This window comes from Heloderma suspectum, chromosome 12, assembly GCF_057233095.1.
Source record: "Heloderma suspectum isolate Gila_16-S chromosome 12, 16-S_ref, whole genome shotgun sequence".
Taxonomy (NCBI): Eukaryota; Metazoa; Chordata; class Lepidosauria; order Squamata; family Helodermatidae; genus Heloderma; species Heloderma suspectum.
The window spans coordinates 35,338,613-35,362,949 of NC_139469.1; the positions used below are offsets into that span (position 1 = coordinate 35,338,613).

Genomic DNA, 24,337 nt, shown 5'->3' on the forward strand with positions numbered 1-24,337 from the left:
AGAAAGGTGGGGTACAAATCACACAAATAAAAAAGCAAACTACGTAACATGGATATGGATGTGCCGTGGAACCCACACGCTGCACTGCTGCCCACTCTGTGCCTCCCTGCACAGACTCCCTCGTTCCAAGTGGGTCGCGTTGAAGAGATACGAGGGATATCTTGCCTGAAATGGTCTGGGCCTCCGTATCCCAGGCTGCTTTTGTACCAGGCTGCCTCAGAATTTGTTGCAGAAAATGCAGCAAGTAGTCAAAACAAATGTCCTCCACCCCGTCCCACCCCACCCCACCCCGCTCTGCTGCAGCCTGAAGGTTTAATCTGTGGATGAGAAGAATGGAATTATTTGGTGAGGCTTTCCTCAAATGAAGCACTATCCAAAGCAGATAATGACTGCCAGCCCAGACGGACACGGTGGGGCCGCCAACTTCCAGTGGAATAGGGTCTGTTTGTTCTGCTTTATCTCCCTCAGCAGAAAACAGCATTTTAATTTTCTTTTTTTTAGCTCCTGATTACTAAGAACTGGGTGGCCTTAGCAGGCAACCAACATGGCTATACACTTGCCTGAGTACAGCAGCTGAAGAACCAGCAGGTCCCACCTTGTCTGTGGGGTGTGGGGGACTGCTTCATTCTCAAATTATATGCCTGGATTTCTGGATTCTTTCTCAAAGTTGCAGTTTTTAAACCTGGGGAGGGGGGAGGTAATGTCACCTGACCAAATCAGGGCTTGTGAAATACATTTGTGGCTTAGCTGTGGTTAGTAAAAAAAGTAATTTCTGGGTATGTGACATAAAATGCACTAGCTGGTAGTAGCATGTGCTTGCTAATCTCTTCCTTTGTAGGATGTCATAGCATCATAGAATCATAGAATAGTAGGGTTGGAAGGGGCCTACAAGGCCATCGAGTCCAACCCCCTGCTCAATGCAGGAATCCAAGTTGGGGCATCCCTGACAGGTGGCTGTCCAGCCTTGTCTTGAACGCCTCCAGTGTGGGAGAGCCCACCGCCTCCCGAGGTAATGGGTTCCATTGTCATATCGTTCTAACAGTCAGGAGGTTTTTCCTGATGTTCAGCCGGAATCTGGCTTCCTGTCACTTGAGCCCATGATTCCGTGTCCTGCACTCTGGGATGATCGAGGAGAGATCCTGGCCTTCCTCTCTGCGACAGCCTTTCAAGCACTTGAAGAGCGCTATCCTATCTCCCCTCAGTCTTCTCTTCTCAAGGCTAAACATGCCCAGTTCTTTCCGTCTCTCCTCACAGGGCTTTGTTTCCAGTCCCGTGATCATCCTTGTTGCCCTCCTCTGAACCCTCTCCAGCTTGTCTGCATCCTTCTTAAAGTGCGGTGCCCAGAACTGGACACAGTACTCCAGATGAGGCCTAACCAGTGCTGAGTAGAGGGGAACTAATACTTCCCAGGATTTGGAAGCTCTACTTCTATTAATGCAGCCCAAAATGCAGCATTTGCCTTTCTTGCAGCCACATCCCATTGTTGGCTCAAATTCAGCTTGTGATCGACAACAATTCCAAGATCCTTTTCTCTTGTAGTGTTGTTGAGCCACATATCCCCCATCTTGTAACTGTGCATTTGGTTTCTTTTTCCTAGGTGCAGAACTTGGCATTTATCCCTATTAAACGTCATTCTGTTGTTTTCTGCCCAGCGCTCCAGTCTATCAAGATCCAGTCTATCAAGATGTAGTTCTCTTATTGCTTCCCATGGATAGCCTCTGCTCAGATGTCAACTGTCTGAAGTTCATTATTGATTCACGCATCTTGTATTTATTTTTATTATATATGTCACCTGGAGAGCTTTGGCTATAGGGTGACTTATAAATTTATTATTATTATTATTAGCATTTTTATTAGCATTTTTATTTGTAAATTCATCAGTGGGTGGACTTTCCATGCCACTTGAAGAATTAGTATTTCATTCGTTGCGGAGACAATGAAGAGGTGGACCGATACCAGAGGAAAATGCTTCTGCAACCTTTATCAAATACCACAACATGATGAAGCTCCCGGAGAGCTTCAGCTGTTGGGCAGTATAGAAATGTAATAAACAAACAAAATTAAATTAAACTGAAAGAAATATAAACCGGGACTGTCCAAATTCATATTATCGATCTGTCTCCAAATTGAAGGGTGAAGGAAGCTAAGGGAGTGAAGGGATCCAGCCCCTACTCTCTGCCTAGAAGTACTGGCATGGCTGTCTGTGTCACATTTGTCCCCCCACTGCCATGCTCACTCTTGAGCTGAAGGGCTGGGGTAGAAGCCCCAGCATCGTGTGACAGGTTCGATTTTGTGCAGGTGCTGCCCCCAACAGCTGCCAAGACTGTCTGGCTGGCCTGCCAGAGGAACGGGTCAGCCGAGATGTCCAGGAAGCCTGAAGGTTCTTGGCATACATAGCCCTCGTGGAGATAGACCAGCAGGCCAGGTGGAAGAGCTGGGGTGCGGGGGCAGGCTTGGGAGGCACCAGTCACTGTCGGTGACACGTTGCTAAGGCCCCTCGGCACATCCGAGTGCTGTACGGTTCCCAGCACAGGAGTGACGGTCACTGGCAAGTGCTTTGGTTTCTGTGCGCAGGGTCTTCATGTTGGCGCTGGCCCTTTGAATTTTCTGCAAACCATGATGTTGGCCTGTCTACCCCGAGAGGGAAGACAAACTGCAAATTTCATTTAAGCTTTCACAGCCACCTGTAGAGTTTTCTTTAGCTCAGCTCCACCAGGGACATCAGAGCACATTAAAAAGCATGTGAAATATGGTAAACAGCTCCTTGCTGCATTTTTAAAAATCAGTAAGTGGAGTTCTAAGTAATTTTCCTTGTCACAGTGTTTTGGCTAAAATAAACTCTGGGAGGAGGAAGACTCCTGTACGTTTTTCATCTCCAAAGAGCTGCAGTCAAGGGAGAAAAAGAGCTGAAAAGCAGAAGAGGCCATCCATCCTGCATTATGCAAATCCTGTTCCATTCACACACCGCCAGTCAGGCCCACACAACCCAGCTGATAACGTCCCACTGATAAACTGCTCCTCTCGGCTCAAGAGACGCCACTGACAGAACTGGCAGCAGAAAATGCCTCACCTCTGAATGACGTGTTCATTATTTCCTCTAAATGTTGGTTAGGGGTTGGGGGGGGTCACTTTTATTGGGAGAGCCTTTGTTTTATATGCTGGGTTTGCAGTTCCTGAAAGGGCTGGGACCCCCCTTTCTGTGATGGTGCTGGCTTGGCGCTTAGATATTACTGGTTTGGTGCCCTCCTCCTCTGTGTGTGTGCATGAGAAAGGGGGGGTGTTGAGATTTCTCCGTGCAGTCATCACACGGTCCAATTGACGAAGCAGCAATGCGGTAGCCACTTGGAACCTAAACTTCCTGCAAGGAGCTCCATTGGGCGAGGGATTGTGTGATGCTGGTTGCTGCAGTGGGTCTGCCATCATCGTCAAATGGGTAGATCTTGGCAAACAGCTCTGTGTGGCGGATGGATTACCTGTGAGGACTGCCAGTTCCAGGGGGGCTCAAAGCAGGGACCTGGACTGGAGATCTGAACCACTGCCTCTCTTTTGGAAGCCACAGATCTTCTGGGCTTGGAGCAACCTCACCAGTCCATGCCTGGCTGGCCCTGTCCATGACCCACAGCTGCTGGGGCAGCAAGAAGCTGGATGTAATGGGCCCAAAGGAAGCTGTTCACCCAGCAAAGGCCCAGAGGAGACTGGCGGTTCTCTATATACATTTCCAGCTCCTCTTCTTCCTGGCCCTCTTTCTGCTGGTTCATTGCTCACAGCTGTATCGTTTTCCTCCTCCCGAGTAGAGTCTTTCTACTGAATACCTCTCTCCTCCTGAGTAGACCTCTGGCGAGAAAGCCTTCTGGCAGCCAGAGGGCATTCCTCCCCCGGTTCTGCATTTGCTATTGGGCCCACTGCTGCTCAGGATGAGACCCAAGAGACACAGGGAGGGGAGTCGGGGATCGAGGCAAGACTCGGGATAGGTGAGGCAACCCTGTGACCAGGTTCCTCCGGCTGCCTTTGCTACCGGTTCCTCCAAGTCTTCCATGGGAGTGGGTTTTCTGCAGAATCCCCACCCTCTTCCTCTGAAGAAGTCTCTTCGGAGTCTAGGTTGGATGGAGTCCTGACAGCTCCACTTGTCTCTGATATGATTGGTCCCGACCATCCTTACACATCTGTGGCTAAGTAGAGCAGGTGAGATGTGTAGTAAAGCTCCTGGGAGGGAGCGACTGGGGTGGGTCTGCTCTAAGCAGGGGTGGATTTGTTGTTTTTGAGCTGAGTTTGTGGCTTGCTCGAAAGCTGTTGTCCCTGCCGCCGCCGCCCTCGTCAGTTTGAGCTTCCGCCCCGCCCCGCCCCCCTTTGCTCAGGTTGCTGAGCCACCTGGCGCAGCCTGCTATAGTGCTGGTGGTTTTTCCAAACTGCCTGTTGAACTTGGGTGGAGCTTTGGCTGATGGGTCACCTGGCGCAGCCTGCTGCTGTGCAAGCCTGTGGCTGTGGGTGAAAGCAGAGTCCGCAGTGGGTGGGCGGGGGGCGAGTGCAGCAGGGGAGATCTGCTGCAAGGCCCTCTGTTTCCTGGGGGTGAGCAAACAGGAGAGTTTTGCAGGGGAGGGGAGGGGAGGGGAGGGGAGGGGGAGTCCTCTGGAAAGCCTAGCAGCGTGGCGACTGCAGGAACTGTGGGGTGTGTGAGCCCTGTGCGCCTTCTTGAGGGCAGCATGAACGACACCTGCAGCAAGCGCAAGCTCCTAGCTCTGCTGGAAGAGGAGGTGAGCGGGCTGGAGGCACGCCTCTTCACACTCCAGCTGATCTGGGAGGACGAAAGGTATTTAGAGGGGAGGCAGGAGGTCCTCCTGTAAGAGCACCAGAAGGGGAGTTGTGCAAGACAGAACACAGCAAAGGGCAAGAGGTAGGGGAGTAGAAGACTGTGGCACATAAGACCAAGAGAATCTGGAACATTCTGTGGTGCTGGAACTACATAACCAATGCCTGGCTCTGCCCTGGGCCACCTGCAGCTGAGATACCACCCTGTGTTCCACAGAACACCAAGGAAGATAATCAGGCTCATGTGGATGGGAGGAATTTGGCCACCAACCCAAGGAGGAGCAGACGTGTGATGGAAGAGGGACACCAGACGTGTCACCTTGGGAGGTGTGTTGCCTTCCTGGAGCATGTATTCAAGATGTGATGGAGGCACTACCGAGACTCCTCAGACCAACTGACTACTGTCCTCTCCTGCTGGTCCATATGGGAACAAATAATTCAGCCAGAGGAAAAGCTGAATGGTATCCAAAGAATATGAGGCTCCAGGTAGGAAAGTGAAGAAAATGGGGGGCAGTAGTGGTTTTTCATCCGCCCTCCCTATCGAAGGTCAGGGCCCTGACAGGGAAGAAGGATGCTGAAAATGAACAGCTGGCTGCGCAAATGGTGTCATCAAAAATGCATTGGCTTCATGGAACGTGGCCTGTGATCCCCATATGAAGGTCTCCTTGGGGATGATGGGACTGGGATTAATGTTTCTGGCTGGAGCCTGGCGAACCTGACCAAGGGGGCTCTAAACTGATTCGGGGTGGGGGGAGCCCAGAATTGACTACTGTGCCAAATATTGGGGACAAGAACACAAGAGGCAAAGGAGGCAAGACAGGAGATGGAGCCCAGTAATTTTCAGAAAAATACTGCAGGGAAACTGGGCAAATGCAACATCCATGATCTCTGATGTCTATATACTAATTGATGGAGCATGGGAAACAAACAGGATGAACTTGAACTCCTAATATGGGATGGTAGTGAAGTGTAGTGCTGAGACCTGGTAGGATGGGACTCATGATTGGAATGTATCAACAGAAGGGTATGCCTTGTTCAAAGGGAACAGACCCAACAGAAAGGGAGGGGGAGTAGCATTATGTGTTTAAAAAAAAAAAAAGTACACACCTGCGGAGAAGTTCTGAGACGGGAAGCCCTGTTGTTTACATTTGGGTAAAGCTAGAGGGAGTGAGAAACAGGAGTGATATACCAAGCACCCAGTCAGCTAGAAGACATGGATGACACTTTCCTGCAACAGAAGACAAAACTTTCAGAGGTGAGCCATAGTTGTTGTTCAGTCGTTCAGTCATGTCCGACTCTTCGTGACCACATGGACCATAGCACGCCAGGCCTTCCTGTCCTGCGCTCTCTCCCGGAGCGTGCTCAAGTTCATATTCATTGCATCAGTGATGCTATCTAGCCATCTCATCCTCTGCCGTCCCCTTCTCCTTTTGCCTTCAGTCTTTCCCAGCATCAGGGTCTTTTCCAGAGAGTTTTCTCTTCGCATTAGGTGGCCAAAATATTGGAGCTTCAGCTTCAGTCTCTGTCCTTCCAATGAGCACTCAGGGTTGATTTCCTTTAGGATTGACTGATTTGACCTCCTTGCAGTCCAGGGGACTCGTAAGAGTCTTCTCCAGCACCACAGTTCGAAAGCGTCGATTCTTCGGCGCTCAGCCTTATAGTCCAGCTCACAGAGCCATACATTACTACTGGGAAAACCATAGCTTTGATTAGATGGACCTTTGTCGGTAAGGTGATGTCTCTGCTTCTTACTATGCTGTCTAGGTTTGCCATAGCTTTCCTCCCAAGGAGCAAGCGTCTTTTAATTTCATGGCTACAGTCACCGTCTGCAGTGATCTTGGAGCCCAAGAAAGTAAAATCTGTCACTGCTTCCATTTCTTCCCCTTCTATATGCCAGGAAGTGATGGGGCCAGATGCCATGATCTTCGTTTTCTTAATGTTGAGTTTCAAACCAGCTTTTGCACTCTCCTCTTTCACCTTCAACAAGAGGCTCTTTAGATCCTCTTCGCTTTCTGCCATTAGGGTGGTATCGTCTGCATATCGGAGGTTGTTGATAATTCTCCCGGCAATCTTAATTCCGACCTGTGATTCATCCAACCCGGCATTTCTCATGATGTACTCTGCATATAAGTTAAATAAGCAGGGTGACAATATGCAGCCTTGTCATACTCCTTTCCCAATTTTGAACCACTCAGTTGTTCCATGTCTGGTTCTTACTGTTGCTTCTTGACCCTCGTACAGGTTTCTCAGGAGACAGGTAAGGTGGTCTGGTACTCCCATCACTTTAAGAATTTGCCACAGTTTGTTGTGATCCACACAATCAAAGGCTTTAGCGTAGTCAATGAAGCAGAAATAGACATTTTTCTGGAATTCTCTTGCTTTCTCCATGATGCAGTGAATGTTGGCGATTTGATCTCTAGTTCCTCTGCCTCTTCGAAACCCAGCTTGTACTTCTGGTAGTTCTCGGTTCGCATACTGCTGAAGCCTAGCTTGTAGGATTTTGAGCATCACCTTGCTGGCATGTGAAATGAGCGCAATTGTGCGGTAGTTTGAACACTCTTTGGCATTGCCCTTCTTTGGAATTGGAATGTAAACTGACCTTTTCCAGTCTTGCGGCCATTGTTGAGTGTTCCAGGATCACTACCATGTTGTGGTGAAGGGGCTTGCGTAACTCAGTGAAGCCATAAGCTATGCCGTGCAGGGCCACCCAAGACGGACAGGTCATGGCAGAGAGTTCTGACAAAATGTGGTCCACTGGAGAAGGAAATGGCAACCCACTCCAGTATTCTTGCCAAGAAAACCCCATGGAACGTATCACAAGGCTAAAAGAGATGACGCCGGAAGATGAGACCCTCAGGTCGGAAGGTGTCCAATATACTACTGGGGAAGAGCAGAAGGTATTTCCAAGTAGCGCCAGAAAGAGTGAAGCGGCTGGGCCAAAGCCGAAAGGACACTCAGCTGTGGATGTGTCTGGTGGTGAAAAGAAAATCCGATGCTGTAAAGAACAATATTGTTTAGGAACCTGGAATGTCAGATCAATGAATCAAGGTAAGCTGGAGGTGGTCAAACATGAGATGGCAAGATTGAACATCGACATCTTGGGAATCAGCGAATTAAAATGGACAGGCATGGGCGAATTTAATTCAGGTGACCATCATATCTACTGTTGTGGGCAAGAATCCCTTAGAAGAAATGGAGTAGCACTCATAGTCAACAAAAGGGTGGGAAAAGCAGTACTGGGGTACAATCTCAAAAATGATAGAATGATCTCAGTACGAATCCAGGGCAAACCATTCAACATCACAGTAATTCAAGTCTATGCCCCAACCACTGAGACTGAAGAAGCTGAGGTTGATCGATTCTATGAAGACCTACAACACCTTCTAGAACTAACACCAAAAAAAGATGTCCTCTTCATCATAGGGGATTGGAATGCTAAAGTAGGAAGTCAAGAAAACACCGGGATAACAGGCAGGCATGGCATTGGTGTACAAAATGAAGCAGGACAAAAGCTAATAGAGTTTTGCCAAGAGAACACGCTGATCATAGCAAACGCTCTTTTCCAACAGCACAAGAGACGACTCTACACATGGACATCACCAGATGGTCAGTATCGAAATCAGACTGATTATGTCCTTTGCAGCCAAAGATAGAGAAGCTCTATACAGTCAGTAAAAACAAGACCTGGAGCTGACTGTGGCTCAGATCATGAGCTTCTTGTTGCAAAATTTCGGCTTAAATTGAAGAACGTAGGGAAAACCACTAAACCATTCAGGTATGACCTAAGTCATATCCCTTATGAATATACAGTGGAGGTGAGGAATAGATTTCAGGGATTAGACCTGATAGACAGAGTGCCTGAGGAACTATGGACGGAGGTCCGTAACATCGTTCAGGAGGCAGCAACTCAATCCATCCCAAAGAAAAAGAAATGCAAGAAAGCCAAGTGGCTGTCTGATGGGGCTTTACAAGTAGCTGAGGAAAGAAGGGAAGCGAAAAGCAAGGGAGAAAGGGGAAGATATATCCAACGGAATGCAGAGTTCCAGAGAATAGCAAGGAGAGACAAGAAGGCCTTCTTAAATGAACAATGCAAAGAAATCGAGGAAAACAACAGAATGGGAAAGACTAGAGATCTCTTCAAGAAAATGGGAGATCTCAAGGGAACGTTTTGTGCAAAGACGGGCATGATAAAGGACAAAGAAGGCAGGGACCTAACAGAAGCAGATGAGATTAAGAAGAGGTGGAAAGAATACACAGAAGAACTATACAGGAAAGATCTGAATGTCCCTGATAGCCATGATAGTGCGGTCACTGAACTTGAGCCGGACATCCTCGAGAGTGAAGTCAAGTGGGCCTTAGGAAGCATTAGTAACAACAAAGCTAGCGGAGATGACAGTATTCCAGCTGAGCTATTTAAAATCCTAAAAGATGATGCTGTTAAAGTGCTGCATTCAATATGCCAACAAATTTGGAGCCATAGTAGTAATGAGAATTTCAACTATTTTGACATCTGCTGGAAGTCTCTTCAGAATGGAACATCCAATACATTTTTAATTTGTCTTGCTGGCAACTTCAGCTCTCAGAAGATGGAAGAAGGAGCAAGGGGATCTGTTGTCCTTAACTTAATCTCGACCAACAGGGAAGAGCTGGTTGATGATGTGAAAGTAGCAAGAACCTTAGGGGAATGTGACCGTGTCATCTTGGAATTTGTGATGGCAAGGAATGTAAAAACTGACCTTAGTCAGATGTGTACCTTGGACTTCAGGAAAGCTCAGAGAAAAGTTGGGTGGGTTCCCATGGCTAGAAATTGTGAAGCAGAAAACAGTTCAAGAGGAACAGGAGATCCTGAAAACTGAACTGCTGAATGCACAGTTGCAAGCCAGCCCCAGGAGAAAGAAGAACGAAGGACATTTATAGAAACCATTCTGGCTGCACAGGGAGCTCTCTAATGAGCCGAGACACCAAAGTGTCTTGTATAGGAAGGAGGGGCATGCAACCCAGGAGGAGTACAGTGCAGAACCCAGACCTGGAAGGACAGTATCAGGAAGGCTGGGAACCAAAATGTGAGGGATGCTAAAAACAATAAAGAGAGCTGCTGTGCAGAAGGTGGAGCATGCTTGTTCTCTGTTTCTCCAGAGAGCAGAACTAGAACTCAAATCTACAGAGAAGCAGATTTTGGCTAAATGTCAGGAGAAACTTCCTGACAGTGAGGGCTGTTCAGCAGTGGAACAGCCAGCCTCGGGAGGTGGTGGTTCCCCCTTTGGAGGAGGCATCTCAACAGAGGCTGGAGGGGCGCCTGTCAGGGATGGTGTAGCTGCACCTACACCGCAGAGCCTGCATCTAGCGGGGGGACTAGTTAACCTCCAAGCCCCCTTCCAGTCCTGTGAGTCCTTTGCAATGTATAAGCTCCCTCTTCCTTTCAGCTGACTTTGTGCCATGAAGCTCTTCAGGGTCCGGTCTCGTGCCTGCCTGGCTCCAGACAAGATCCCCTCCAATTCCTCTGCCCCACCATTCCTGTTACCCATCCCGTTCTGCTCCTCCCTGTCGGATGACCTTGGGGGGCCCTCCGCTTGTCACTGCCAGCACAGACAGGAGCAGGTCTCGCCTTTCTCCTCCCCCCACTCTGCCCACTGCGCAGCCAGGTGGCGGCCGGGCCTAGCTGCCCTCCCCACGCACTTGCCCGCTTTCGGGGGGCAGAAGGGGTAATGGCAGCAGGCACTGCCCCTGCCCACCCCTAGGAGTGGCATGTGGGGGGGCTGGCTGCCACTTGCTTCTCGCCCACCAGGGCTGCAGGGCTGGGGCTTCAGCAGCTGTTCACCCGGGGTCGCCTGGCTCCGCTTCCCAGCGAGGTGTCCACCTCCTCCCTGGGAGACTGGAGCTGTAGTTTGGCTCCTTCCCTGGAGAAAATCCACCCCAGCCACACAGGCTGCCTGCTGTTGCCCAGCAGAGTCCTTGACCTCTCTGAGCTCCGTCCCGCACTCTGCTCTTTGACGGGGCAGCCATCCACGTGGCGAGGATCTCAAGTGGCCGCTGCAGAGGTGCCTGTTTGCGTGAATTGGGCTTTGGAGGCTTTTGGAGGAGAGACAGAATCTCCCCTTCTTGATGTCCTGGTTGCAGCAGGATGCATCAGCAAGCACACAGAAGCCCCTTTCAGAAGCTGTGCCCTCGCAGAAGGCAGGCATGGTGCAGGCAGGCACCATCTGCCCTCTTCTGCAGATACGCAGGGTGGGTGTCTGGTTGGGGCTGCAGCCCCGCTGTGCCTCCTGCCCCATCTGCACAGGCCACTATGCACGAGTGGCTTCTGAAAGGGGCTGCAGCCTCCCCCTCTGATTCCTCTTCCCACAGTGCAGGCCTGGCCTACACCTGCAGCAGTAGGATTCCGAGGAGGCAGAATGGGCTCGACCACTGTGGATGGCAGGTGGGAGGCCCCATTTCGGAATGCTTCCTGGTAAAGAAAGTACCTGGAAGTCAAAGACATGCACAGGAAGGAGTGGGGTGAGTTAGAATCTCTGTAGGGAGGCATTCAAAAATGGCCACTTCGCCTTCATCCTGGAGCAGTTGCCCACCCCTCTCACCTGTGGATTTGCCATCCCATTCTGCTTTTTGTCTTTCTACCTATGTATTTATAGTACATGTTGTTAGGAGATTGTTATCTTTTTATGTAAACTGGTTTGGTCACTTCTTTTTTAAAAGTAGGATATAAATAAAGAAATGTGTGGGCCAGATGTTGGGGTCAGGGTTTGAGCCCCCGCCTGCCCTCACCTTGTGTTGGGTGTGCCTCTGAGCACGTTTCGGAGGGCCCTTCTTGCTAGAGCTCATTTGGCCCCTAAATCCACATGCTGTTGTCCCGCTGAATGGCTGCTTCTGGCTCTTGGTTAGTTTTGGTTACCTGCTTTCCTTTGTCTAGGTTTAAGCTGCTGAGCCAGGAAGAGGGTGAATACTTCAATGTCCCCGTTCCCCCCGAAGGCGAAGAAGGCAACGAAGAGCTCAGGCAGAAGTTTGAGGTGAGCAGTGCTTCGAAAAGGCCGCCCCTTCACGACAGTTCCGTTGGGGAGGGGGCATTCTTTCTGGTGTGCTCCACCCATGGAGGGTCACCAGAGCCTGAGGCTGGATATCTTTGGCAAGTTCTGGTTGACCTGGCAGGGGTTCCACCTGTGTGTTCACCTGCTCCCTGGCTCCTCTCACCTGCGAGACCCATTAGGCAGGGCCAGGGTTGCTGTTCAGGTGTCCAGCATCCACGGGTACCAATGCCCAAATTGGCCATTGGGAAGGTGCCAGTCTAGCCCCATCCTCTTGACAACGGCCCCCAGTTGAAGCAGGATTGGCATCTGTCTGAAGTGGGCCACTTCAAATGGTGGTTGTTGATCCAGCAAGACATCATATTTCCAGACCTCGGAACCTGGTAGCCAGTTTCCAGAGTCTGGTGCTACTGAGATGTGGTGGTGAGATTTTCAGAAGGTGCGTGGCCTCCACTACAAATGTATGTCACTTGTGCACTAGCTATTAGAGGTGTGCATCAAGCCCCAGATTCAACTTGGGCCCCAGTTTGGCACTTTGGAAAACAGCCCAGTTCTGCTTGGACTGATTCAGAGGCTGTTGCTTATGGCAAAAATTACAGGCAGCTGAGAGAGGCCCTTAAGTAAGAACCCTGCGAAGTTTCAGAAGGGTTGGTGCAGCAGTTCATGGGGGAGGGGAGTCATGGGCGGGGATGATTTGCTTCCCAGCCCCTCCTGGTTTTGAGGGGAGATATGTGTGTGTGTGTGTGTGTGTTCATATATCCTCTCATCTATATATATATATGTGCAGGGGCTAGGCAGTTATGAATCTTGAAAAGCAGCTTCAGCCTGGTGCCATTGGAAAAACGGCCGTCTCACTGTCCCATGCTTGCCCCCTCCCTAAAGCACAGTGATGGCAGCCCCTGGCAGAACATGCTCTAGGATTAAAAGGTGGACCTGTCGGTCACTGAACCGCCCTCCCTCCCTTCCTCCCACCACTCATAATCCGTGTTTAGGCTCAGCAATGAACCAAAAAGACACTATTTGGAGAGGAGACGCCGTGTCTGTGTCTCTGAGTATGAATTGGTACTGAAGGCTTGTTCTGGCCTGGCTCCAGTTCTGGTGGCTTCGGAGGGAAGCCCGTTTTGCCTCGAAAGCACCAGTAATGGTCTGAAGGGGCCTGATTCTGTTCAGGTTTCGTCTGAATCCAGAGCACATTGCTACAAGTTTTAGCAGTCATGGGTTCTCCCGAAGGATCCTGAGGACTAAGGTTTGGTGGAAGTTCGGCTGCGAAAGAGATCCCTTGCCACTTCCCCTCGCAGAATGACAATTCCCAGGAGGAGGACGCCAGCCTTAAACCAATTTCAGCCCAGAGGGGATAAATGTTGTGCAGTTCCATTGAATGCAGGGCCGTCATGGGCCATGCTTTCTTTGCCCATGTGGCCTCAGATTGGTTGCAGCAGCACAAAATAGCCTTCTTGCCCCTGCCCGTTCTGGATCCCAACTAGCCAATGAGCCGTTCTGTGCACACTTGACCACCATTTCAGTGGTCTCCAAATTCTTCCAGTTGCGGCTTCAAGGAGACCCTCCAAATATCTGCTCTTTGCTGAGATGTCAAGTCCCAATATTTGCATTCTTGAGAGCAGCTGGTTGCTGTGGGGGAGTGAGATTATTTATTCTTATTTATTTACAACATTTGTATACCGCTGTGTATCTAAAGCAGATTCTCGAGTGGTGAACATAAAAGGTAAAACAATAAAAAGATTAAAAGATTAAAACACCATGTTAAAATTATTCTTTTAAAAACATGATGCCAATAAAAACTAGAGCTGGTCGCGTAAGGGATGCTTCCCAGAAAATAGCTGTTTTCAGGAAGCACCAGAAGCAACCCAACATTGGCGCCTGCCCGACCTCCAGGGCCAGGAGGAAATTATGGCATTAGCCTTTGTTGTACTGAGTGGTGCTTGATCTTAAGATAAATGGAGATGGTCTTCAGAACTAGAACAACTGTTCTTTGTGTGTTTCTGCCCACTTCATTTGCTCATATGAGTAGATTTCCAGGCATCCGAAATGTGGAACATTTTCTCAAATATTTGATGAAAAGGGCACAGGATGAGGCATCAGCCCAATGCACGGGTCTGCAAAGTTTCACTCAAGAACATAATCCTTGAAGGACAACACCATTTTTGCAAGGGCACAATCCAGTGAGAAGTTCCTTGCTGTAATGAGCAAAAGCTATGTAGAACGCTCCACACCCCCTCCAAAATCACGGTAGGGCCCACTACCTACGGCCCACGGTAGGGTTCTTATGTAGCTCCTCCTTGTGACAATGAGGGCTGCGGAGGAAAGTCCCCCCTGGATGATGGCCAAAAGTGCCGGAGTTCTTACTGCAGAGATTTTACTTGGTCTGAAGCTGCCATGCAGCCAAGGCACATCATCCTGCTCTCACTGAGTGGATGGGTACGACTAACACAGTGAGCTCAGTTCTGCTCTTGCTCTCCCCTGGTCCTCCTCACTAGTGGAAGGATGTGAAAAGCTCCGTCTCTGCATTTGTCAGCATAGCTTTCGGGAGTAGATCATTAAGCTAAATTAAAATGCTGCTTTTTAAGGGAGGAGAATTGCGATTAACATCATAAGAGGGGCAAGAGAGATTTTCAGCGGCCCAGATGCTGGAACAAAGGAAGACAATGTTTGAAATCTCAAAGTTATTCACATTTTTAAACCCAGTATAATGAGATTTGTTAATCTGTTTTATCTGTAGCTCATGCAGCTATAAATTAATTAACAAAGATCTGGGCAAGATATTGACATAATTGTAATGGAAACCAGACAACAGGAAGAATCCTGTCTGAACATGTTCCATTTCAGAGCTAGTATGGATACACAATCCACCGTTGTGGCTGATAGGTTTTGACACACAATTTTTTAAAAAATGCAACAGAACTATAAGTCAGGATGGGGAACTGTGTAACCCTTCCCTCCCCCAGCCCTGCCCACACTGTGTCAGAACGCTCTCAAAGGGACATGTGAATGTAGCATGAGGATCTGAAGAGGGGGGTGGTGTCTCTTTTTAAAGATAAACACTTCTGGTGATTTCACAATCATTAAACGGGAACTTTTGAGTTAACCAAAGCCATGTCCATGAGAATCAAGAAGTCCCCCGCAACTCAATATGACCTTGGAGTTTTTGCTCTCGTTCCTTATGTGGCATTAGCCTTTAGCATGGGAAGTGCCCTTGACCTCACTTCACAACCTGGGATCATCTTCTAATTTCTTCCAGTCCACATTTGTCTTCCTCTTCCCTGCTGTTTGTCTTTCTCCTCCTCTCTTATTTGCTCGACAACTTTCTTTTTCTCTAAGAATGAAATAAAATAAAATAAAATAAAAGGGCCTTAGGGCACAATCCTATGAGTATGTGGCCAGAAAAAGTCCTACAACTCCCAGCATGACCCAACCAGCATTCTGGCTGGGGCATGCTGGGAGTTGTAAAGACTTTTTCTGGCTAACCATGCATAGGACTGCACCCTTAAACAGAAAATTCTATCCTGGGTCGGGCATGGCTCAGGTGTGTGGAGGGGCATCAGGGGCTGCCATCAGAGACATCATGTTGGCTGTTTTGAGATGGATTATTTATTTATTTATTTATTTATTTATTTATTTATTTATTTATTTATATCCTGCCTTTTCCCCAATACTGGGACTCAAGGCGGCCAAGGATGGATCACATTAAATTTCCTTTGGGGATGATTTCCCCCCATTTAAAAGAGAATGCAAACTTCAGGTTTGTTTTTAAGTGACCAGTGTGTTCAGTTTTCATAAGGGAAAGGTGACATATTTCTCCTCTCCCCCAACCCCATCTGAAGTCAGGCAGGCAGTGACTGGGAAGAGGGCTTTCCCTGTCGTGGTGCCCCCTTTACCAAGCGCCCTCCCCATGGAAGCTCATCTGGCATGAACTTTGATGCTTTCCAGTGCAGTCCAGGCAAGGACTTCTGCATTTGCCCAGGACTGGCACGGGCTGTAAGCTGCTTTCAGCTATGGTTGTTTCCATTCTGCTCAGTTCTATTGCTTAATTTTGACTGCTGTTCTGATGTTTTTTAGATAGGTTTTGTTTCTACTATTTTAATGTAAGCTTCCCTTGTAGTTTTATACTGAAGGGAGGCATATAAATCTTGTAAATAAAATAAGTACATGTTTGACATGCATATGAGGCATGGGGTGGGGGCTGTGGGGGGCTTGGGAAGAGCAGGACAGCCTCTGGTTCTGGATGTGACCCTCCTGTGACACCCTCTCTCTCAGCAGACTAGCAGCCAAAAAGTAAAATGGGGCTTGACTTGGGGCACAAGATGTCGGCTTCAGCAGCAGGCCACATGGAAGAGGAGTTTTATGTGTAATATTTGTGATCCGGAGCGATATTTCAGAATGTCCTGGGTTAGCCAGAGGTTAATCCACCCCAGTTTTTTATCCTGGAATGGAAGAGGGGTTCTGGAAGGAAAACCTGGAGTTGCATCAACCAGGTGGCAGCAGCCGGGCTTTTGCAGTTGCCCCGTGAACCTCCACTTTTGAGCTCTGACTGGCAGTCCCAACTGAACCGCTGCAATCAGCTTAATGGGATTTCATGCACGGCTGAGCTCTGGGCCAGCTCCTGCAATGTGGTATATTTTTTTCAGAAATTAAAACAAATAAATTATGAGATAACTGTGTGTGTGTGTGTGTTGTATAACAAATTGTGCTCCAGTAAATTAGATAGCCACTAGACCATTGAGAAAAGCAATGCACAAGTGATGTGATTTTACTGCTCTTTTGCCATTGTGGGGCAGGCTGGGCTGTTCAATTAGTTTTTTTTTTTTAAGATGCTTGGACTGTCAGCTGAGAATTGGTGCAGGATAATATGGAAAGCCAGAATCTGTTATCATCAAGGGATGGGGGTGGCGGGGAGTAGAAAAAGAGCAATAACCTTTTGGGGTGAAAATCTGCACTGCAGTCTGTATTAGAATGTAAAATATCCCAAGGGGAGCTCTCACAAACAGAGACAGTAAAGGTTGCCCATGAGTTAACTTGAACTCATGAGCCTTGTTTGAGATTGCACTCATGTGAATGACACTGGTTTGTTTATTTTAAGAACTTTACGAAGGCTGCAGTTTATTCTTACCTGGGAGTAAGTCCCACTGAACTCAGTGGGGCTTACTTCTAAATAGGCATGTATAGAATTGCACTGACTGTATTTTAAAAAGCTTTGACGCTGTAAGAGAATCTGACATGGAATAGCTTTCCCTTAAATCAGGGAGTTGTTCGATTGCAGCTCCCATCATTCCTCACTATTGGCTATGCTGGCTGGGGCTGATGGGAACTGCAGTCCAACATCATTGGGGCGGGGGCATGTGTTCTCCCACCTCTGCTTTAAATGCTGAAATGGGCCCAAGGAGGTTTCAACATCCACTGAAGGTAGGGTATGTTTTTTTGCAAACTCTCTGAACTTTTGTTCCCCTTCTAAATGTATTCTTCCTCCCAGCATTCCTCCCTGCAGTGCACTGAATCTAGACATCTTTAGCCATTAAAAAACAAAACAAATAGCCAGTGCTGGGATGGGGTGAGTGGGGAGAGTCAGATGGAGGGGAGAGCTTTGACTCTTTGCTGCTGCCACAGTCCTGATCCAAGCTGGGGTCTTGCACCACCTATTGCAATGGCAGGAAAGCTCCTGTTGGCACTAGCAAAAAGCAGACATTTGGTGTGTGTGGAGGGGTGATTCCCGTCAGGACTACAATGGGGGCAAAGGGTTAACGCCCCCTCCCCCATGCCATAGTCCTGACCCAACTCACCTTTCCCCCTTCACTGGCAGTATATATATATATATATATATATATATATATATATGGAAGTAACCATGGCTAAAGACATAAAAAATGTCACATCACTTTGGTCCTTACTCTGATCAGTGAGTGAGTGCGCAGAGATCTTCGCACACCACTGTGTGCACAGAGGATCTGTTGCTTGGGGTGAGGAGGGGTTTTAAAAGCCCACTGGCAGATGCTTCCGGCTCTGGTCCCACTTCTTCACCCTCCAAGTCCAATGGAGAGCAACGGCTTGGGTCTGCCAAGGTGAAAGATTGGCTGTGCCCCTGTTCCCCGAGAGGGCCTCCCTCGCATGGTCCTTGCGCTGCTCCCTTGTTTCGAGAGAGGGGTTAGAAGGCTTGTAAGCCAATCTGTTTAAGAAGTGGTTTTGTGCAAGAGTGAGAGAATGGGAAGAGGGAGGACCTGACAGAACAGCTAGGAAAGGGTTCGCTTTGCCACAGCATCTCCCATTTACCTGCTTTCCAAATCCTCAAGGAAAACTCACATATCAAGGAAGATTTCCCCAAAGCCTCTTTTCAGAAACAGCCGAGGAGCAGTAGCAGAGGAGAGAAAGTGTTGTTTACTGTGTTTTTCATGGAGATTCATTTTAGAGAATTGACTCACCCAGCACCTCAAGTTATTCCTTCCACCACTGTTGTGTGTTTGAAGGGACCCTTCTTGGTCTCTTAGCATATGAGCTCAGCATATGAGCTGGAACATGAGCTAAAATTCCTATTCTCCAAATACCTTCTCTTATACTTTCACTGCTCTTTTTTTATTCTAAACCTTCCCTTTCTAGAGAGCCAGGATTGGCCCAGGATCAAAGGCAGTGGAGGATAAGACATCAAACGCCATCTCTAAATTCGACAACAATGGGAACCGCGATCGCATGAAACTGTCCGACTTCAACTTCTTGATGGTGTTGGGCAAAGGCAGCTTTGGAAAGGTGGGATGCTCACGTCATCTGTAAACGGGGCATGTGTGGAGGGCCGGGTGGCCGGGCTGTGCCCTTCTGGCTGGCAGTGTAGGCTGGTATTTCCAAGCATGGAGATTCTGTGAGGCAGCTTGGCTCACAACTAGGGAGGAATGTGCTTGCTTCATAAATTTTTCTAGTGCAGTGGGCTCTAATTGCCAGCAAGGTATTGGCAGGTAGATGTTTTGAGGTTTCCTGGTGAAGGCAGCTACGAGTGGAGACTGAACTTGGGTTTTGTGAACTTCAGGTGAGGTACACAAATGGAACTTATCTCAGCCTCAGCAATGCAACAAAAGGCCAAGAACTCCTCGCTCATTAGCAGTGGCCCTTCCATTCAAAAGCCAGGTCCCTGGGCTTGACTAGAGAGGCCTACCTTGGAGAAACACATTTTCCTCTGTTGAGGAAAATGTGTGAGCTCTCTCACACACAGATACTTATGCCTGGTAGAAGGGATGCATGAGAAATTCATGTCAGTTTGTTTTTTTATCAGGATTTACCAAGTCCGCACCTGAACACGGACTTGGATGCAATCTGCGGTCGAAGTCCATACGTTTCTGAGCTCGCAGTGTAATGTGTGGACAAAAAAATGTGTTTGACAGCATGTGTATATTTGAAAAATGTGCCTACTTTTGAAAAATGTGCAGAAATATGCTTTGATCAATGGCAGAAGAATGTACGTTTCAAAGATGTGCACGACGGATGCATACGTGTGGGAAAATATGCATGGCTTTTGATGAGAAAGGGTGGGGAGAAGATCGCATTCTGACATGGACTTGAATTGGAACAAATTCAGAGAACTTTGGTGAGCTTGATCCACCTATTCCTGCCTGGTAGCAGAAAGTGCTTTAGTGCCATTGGCAATTACAGCCAACGCTCCATGGTAGAGCATGCTTACCTCTCCCCCTTCAAATTAAAACTTCATTGATTTTTGCTGTTGTTATTGAAGTACAGCAGCCTTTTGTGGCCGTTTTGGTTGAATGGAGCTTATTTCAGCGAGTGCCTGACTTAGGAGTCAAGTAGTTAAATGCTTTGGCACCGGGAATGGTGTCTGCTAGATTAGCATTCCCCTCACTTAGCCTCAGAGTGTCAGGAAAAGCTAGATAGGTGCTGCAGTGGAGGCAGAGCAAACCTGGCCACTGATGGTATTGCACTGGAATCCACCCAGGCACAGCGAGTGTGTTGACAGGATCAGCCCCACAAGAGACCTGCTTAGTGTGGAAGGAAGGAAGGAAGGAAGGAAGGAAGGAAGGAAGGAAGGAAAAGCAGCAGCAGCAGCTTCTTCGCCAGTGTCCTGTGGGGATAGCAGCACAGTAATGGTGGGGGTGGCTCTCCTGGAGGACCCTGGCATTCTCCTTTTTCTAGCTGCTCTGTGAAGTTACAGCAGCAGAGATGGCAGCGGGGTGGGGGTGGTCTGTTCCTGTCGTCGGTAGAATCAAGGACAGTGAGCGAGTAAGTCCAAGGTGCAGCTATTCTTCAAGGTGTGGGCGAATCCAGGCTCTGTGCCTCTTGCTCCCCCCCTCCCCTCCCGCCCCACATGCATGTGTCCTGGTACAGAGTGGATAGTTCAGAAGATCTGTGGAAGAATCACCATAGGCCCAGAAGAGAGAAGAGTTTGGAACTAGAGGCTGAAGTAGCACGACTAAGGATGGGCAAACTGCTGGATTTGGAAATGGCAGGGCTCTGAGGGGAGACCTGTCTGTGGCTGCGCACAGGGGAGGTGCACTGCGTACCCAGCTCATCTGGCAGGGAGGAGGCCTTTTTTTTACCTCCAAGTCTCACCATCCGCTAAAGGGGACAAGGAAATAGAGTCTAAAGCGTTAGCAGAACCTGTAACGCTATGCAAGCTTCTGCTCTTGTCTTAGGTTGGGTACCTGAGCCCAAAGATGAATCTACAGTTTGGTTATACAAACTTGAGGGCTGTGGGGCTTCTGTTTTCCTGAGGTGTGGGAGTGTCACCGGGCTGGTTCCTCGAGCCTTACGAATCACCGTGTGGGGTATTTGCTTCATATTGTGTGAGGAGTAATTGACATCCAGGACTAGGATTAAAAATAGGCTCACGTTAGAATTACTCTAGGATAGGGTTTTGTTTTTCATTTTGTGTTGCGGATGAAATGTGAGGGAAATCTTTGTCTCATATTGCTGGCAAATTTATTTTTGAAATGCAGTAATTACACGTTTCAGTGGCATCTCTAAGCAGTCATGGCTGTGTCACGGAGGGGTTGCCCAGAATTTGCTAGGCCAGCATACATACTTCAGGCTTGGATGAATCACAAATTGTTGGTTTGGCTTAAATGCAGCCCCATTACACTGCCCTAATTGTTTATGCAATGGGATTCTCTTGGGGTCCATTATACCCATCCACACAACAAAGAATTCTAGTGTGTTTGAGCCACGCACTCATGCAGACTCCCACATCATTCACTGAGACAAGGAAGCTGCTCTTGTTAGGTACCATCATGTCTCAATGTTGAAATAGAGGTGGGCGGTGAACCCCTGAACTTGGCAGGTTCTTGCAGGTGCATCCTAGGCCAGGAAGGCAAGGCACAAACTCCCAGGCTTCTCCTGGCGAAGTTCATCATCAACAGAAATCCTGGAATTTTCTGCAACAGCATTTAGGTTACGGTTCCTATAGGTGTGCCTGGGTGGGGTTCTTGGGAGGCACCAACTGACTGGGCTGCAGGCTGTTTGTTTGTTAGATGTCTACGTTCCCCAAGTGGCCGGTGCCCACAGGGCACTTTACAGTCATAGACCCAAACAACAACAGCATAACACAACAAAATTTTCCACAACAAAAGTATCAAAATAATACAATATCAAACATTAAAAACATGAGAAAATATTAAAAACATTGAGGAGCCAGCAGCAAAAGTAATAATCAACAGACTAAAAATTAAAAGGCTGCTTGAAGAAGAAGATGCCTGAAGGCGTTCCATCTCAAGGAAGCCGGCACAACCTGTGGCTCTCCAAGCCAAATCCAAGCCGGCAGTGACACGTGGTAGTCCGCCAGCCTCGGCACCGGCCCTGGTTTGGCTGCGAGCCTGAGACGGGGGCGGGGGGTGACCTGCAAGGCAAAGTGCAGGTGTTTGGCTTGGTGCCGTCTGAATTCAAACATGGCTCAGGTATGCTGGCTGAAAACCAGGGCTTGAATCATAGAATAGAATCATAGAAGTGTAGGGTTGGAAGGGGCCTACAAGGCCATCGAGTCCACCCCCTTGCTCAACGCAGGAATCCAGGTCAGAGTAGGGATGTCAGAGAATTCCGCCATGGATCCCAATGAGGCTGAATGCACTGGCATTCCAAAATCTGTGGCGGAACGAAGCCCCCTCCCCCCACCCCGCAAAAGGCACACGAAATGGAGCACTTACCTGCTGCCGTTCGCGCTGCTTTGCGAATGGTGGCCACGCCTGCGGCCGCCATTTGCTTCTTCATTGTAGCCGTGATAGGCTATGTAAATAATTACGTAGCCTGTCACAGCTACCGCACGGCTACCGCATTTGCGTCCCTGTGGAGGCCGTCATAGGCTATGTAAATATTTACGTAACCTATCACAGCAAAAAGGGAATGCAAATGGTGGCCGCCGTAGCCGCTGCCATTTCCGTTCCCTTTTTTTGCCACAATAGGCTACATAAATATATATGTAGCCTATCACGGCAAAATACAGGGACGCAAATAGCCACGGCTATGGCGGCTGCCATTTGCGTCCCTGTGCAGCCCAGCGGTCAGATGTCCAGCTGCGGGCGGCCCCGGCCGGCGGCTCCATGGAGTAACTGCGGAGTGGAGCCGGCCGGGGAGAATTTCGGGAGGAGGGACGGAGCGCCTCCCCCTCACCGCGAATGTCACCCTTCAAAAAGGTAAGTGACTTTCGTACATCCCTAGCTCAGAGCATCCCTGACAGATGGCTGTCCAGCCTCGGCTTGAACGCCTCCAGTGTGGGAGAGCCCACCACCTCCCTAGGGAATGGGTTCCATTGTTGTATTGCTCTAACAGTCAGGAAGTTTTTCCTGATGTTCAGCTGGAATCTGGCTTCCTGTCACTTGAGCCCATGATTCCATGTCCTGCACTCCGGGATGATCGAGAAGAGATCCTGGCCTTCCTCTCTGTGACACCTTTCAAGTACTTGAAGAATGCCATCATATCTCCCCTCAGTCTTCTCTTCTCAAGGCTAAACATGCCCAGTTCTTTCAGTCTCTCCTCACAGAGCTTTGTTTCCAGTCCCTTGATCATCTTTGCTGCCCTCCTCTGAACCCTCTCCAGCTTGTCTGCATCCTTCTTAAAATATGGTGCCCAGAACTGGACACAGTACTCCAGATGAGGCCTAACCAGTGCTGAGTAGAGGGGGACTAGTACTTCCCAGGATTTGGAAGCTGTGCTTCTATTAATGCAGCCCAAAATAGCATTTGCCTTTTTTGCAGCCACATCCCATTGTTGGCTCATATTCAGCTTGTGATCAACGACAATTCCAAGATCCTTCTCGCTTGTAGTGTTGTTGAGCCACGTATCCCCCATCTTGTAACTGTGCCTTTGGTTTCTTTTCCCTAGGTGCAGAACTTGGCATTTATCCCTATTCAATTTCATTCTGTTGCTTTCTGGCTTCAGGCTTCATGAACTCCACAAGCCCCGTCCTCTGACTGTCCCTTGGTCTTTTTAGCACAGTGGCTAAGAGGGCCATCAGGAAAGAGAGTGGGCCCCTTGCAATGTGCGCACTGCCTAAAACTCTCACTGTTTCCCTGAACCTTGCTTGAATTTCCACCCAAGCTGAATACGGTTGTCTGGCAGGACAGCGTCTCTTGCAATGCCTCTTGCTCCTTGCCCTGCATGTGCCTTGCTGCGAGAATCCTGTGTTCTGCTCCAGCTTCTCCTTTGAAGTGGACACGTTTTGTTCCAAGGCACAAGCCACTTTCCTCTTTCGCTTGCAGCCGTGTGGAAGGGGCCAATTCGCAGCCTGCGCGACTCTGCACAGTTCCCCACGTTTGGCAGACCGTGCGAGGCCTGTGCTAGGAGACACTTACAGTCATAGCAAGCCCTCGAGTGTCTGTCCTCCCTGGATTTTGCACACCAGAAAATGACTGCCTCTCACTCCATTGCAGTGGCTTCGAACAGCTGGAGTGCAGGGAACAAATGCGCTTACTGCCCTGATGGAAAGATGCTCAGACAACCCTGGACACTCTCTAGCCAATCTGTTTCGGGGATGTTCACCCCTGAGGGGCAAAATTTGATCACCTCAGCACGGTTGGGGAACTGTCAGAGAATTATTTACGGTTACTGGAGTCTGATCTCCAGGGACTGCTTTTATCTTGAAATATAATCGATTTTAATTTTTGTGTTTTACACTCCAGGGAAGGTTCTCCAATGCATCCAATTTTTTCCTTCGATGCTTCCTGTTGTCAGGCAGTCTAAGGGCCAAATTGGCTGTGATATGAATGGGATCACTAATGCCTTTTTGAAGTGTCAATAACGGGTGTGTGTGTGTGATTTGAATTAGGGCAGCAGTGCTATGTGGGGGGTGGGGGTGGGGGGTATATATGTTGCTTTCCTGGTTAAAAAATCTCTCATGCAGCAAACTTGCTGTTTGTTGCACAGGGCAAATGCCTATGAGATTGTACCAAGTTTCCTTCTGCAGGGCAAATAGCTTTGGGGAGCAATTTTAATTAGGGAAAGGGGGGGGGAGAAAGGTTAACCAGAAGAAAGGCTTCTGATAGTATTCTGACATATACCAGTCTCCCCCCCCCCCATTT

The 24,337-nt window shown here is 48.8% G+C and overlaps 1 protein-coding gene across 2 annotated transcripts in view; it reads left to right on the forward strand.

Annotated features, from left to right (window-relative positions):
• PRKCB (protein kinase C beta) overlaps window positions 1-24,337 on the forward strand; it is a 259,786-nt gene that overhangs the window by 169,697 nt on the left and 65,752 nt on the right. For both annotated transcript variants that reach the window (XM_084819085.1, XM_084819084.1), the window contains exons 8-9: window positions 11,714-11,810; window positions 18,429-18,575. In XM_084819085.1, coding sequence (XP_084675211.1) covers window positions 11,714-11,810; window positions 18,429-18,575 — 244 coding nt within the window. The remainder of the gene's footprint in view (window positions 1-11,713; window positions 11,811-18,428; window positions 18,576-24,337) is intronic.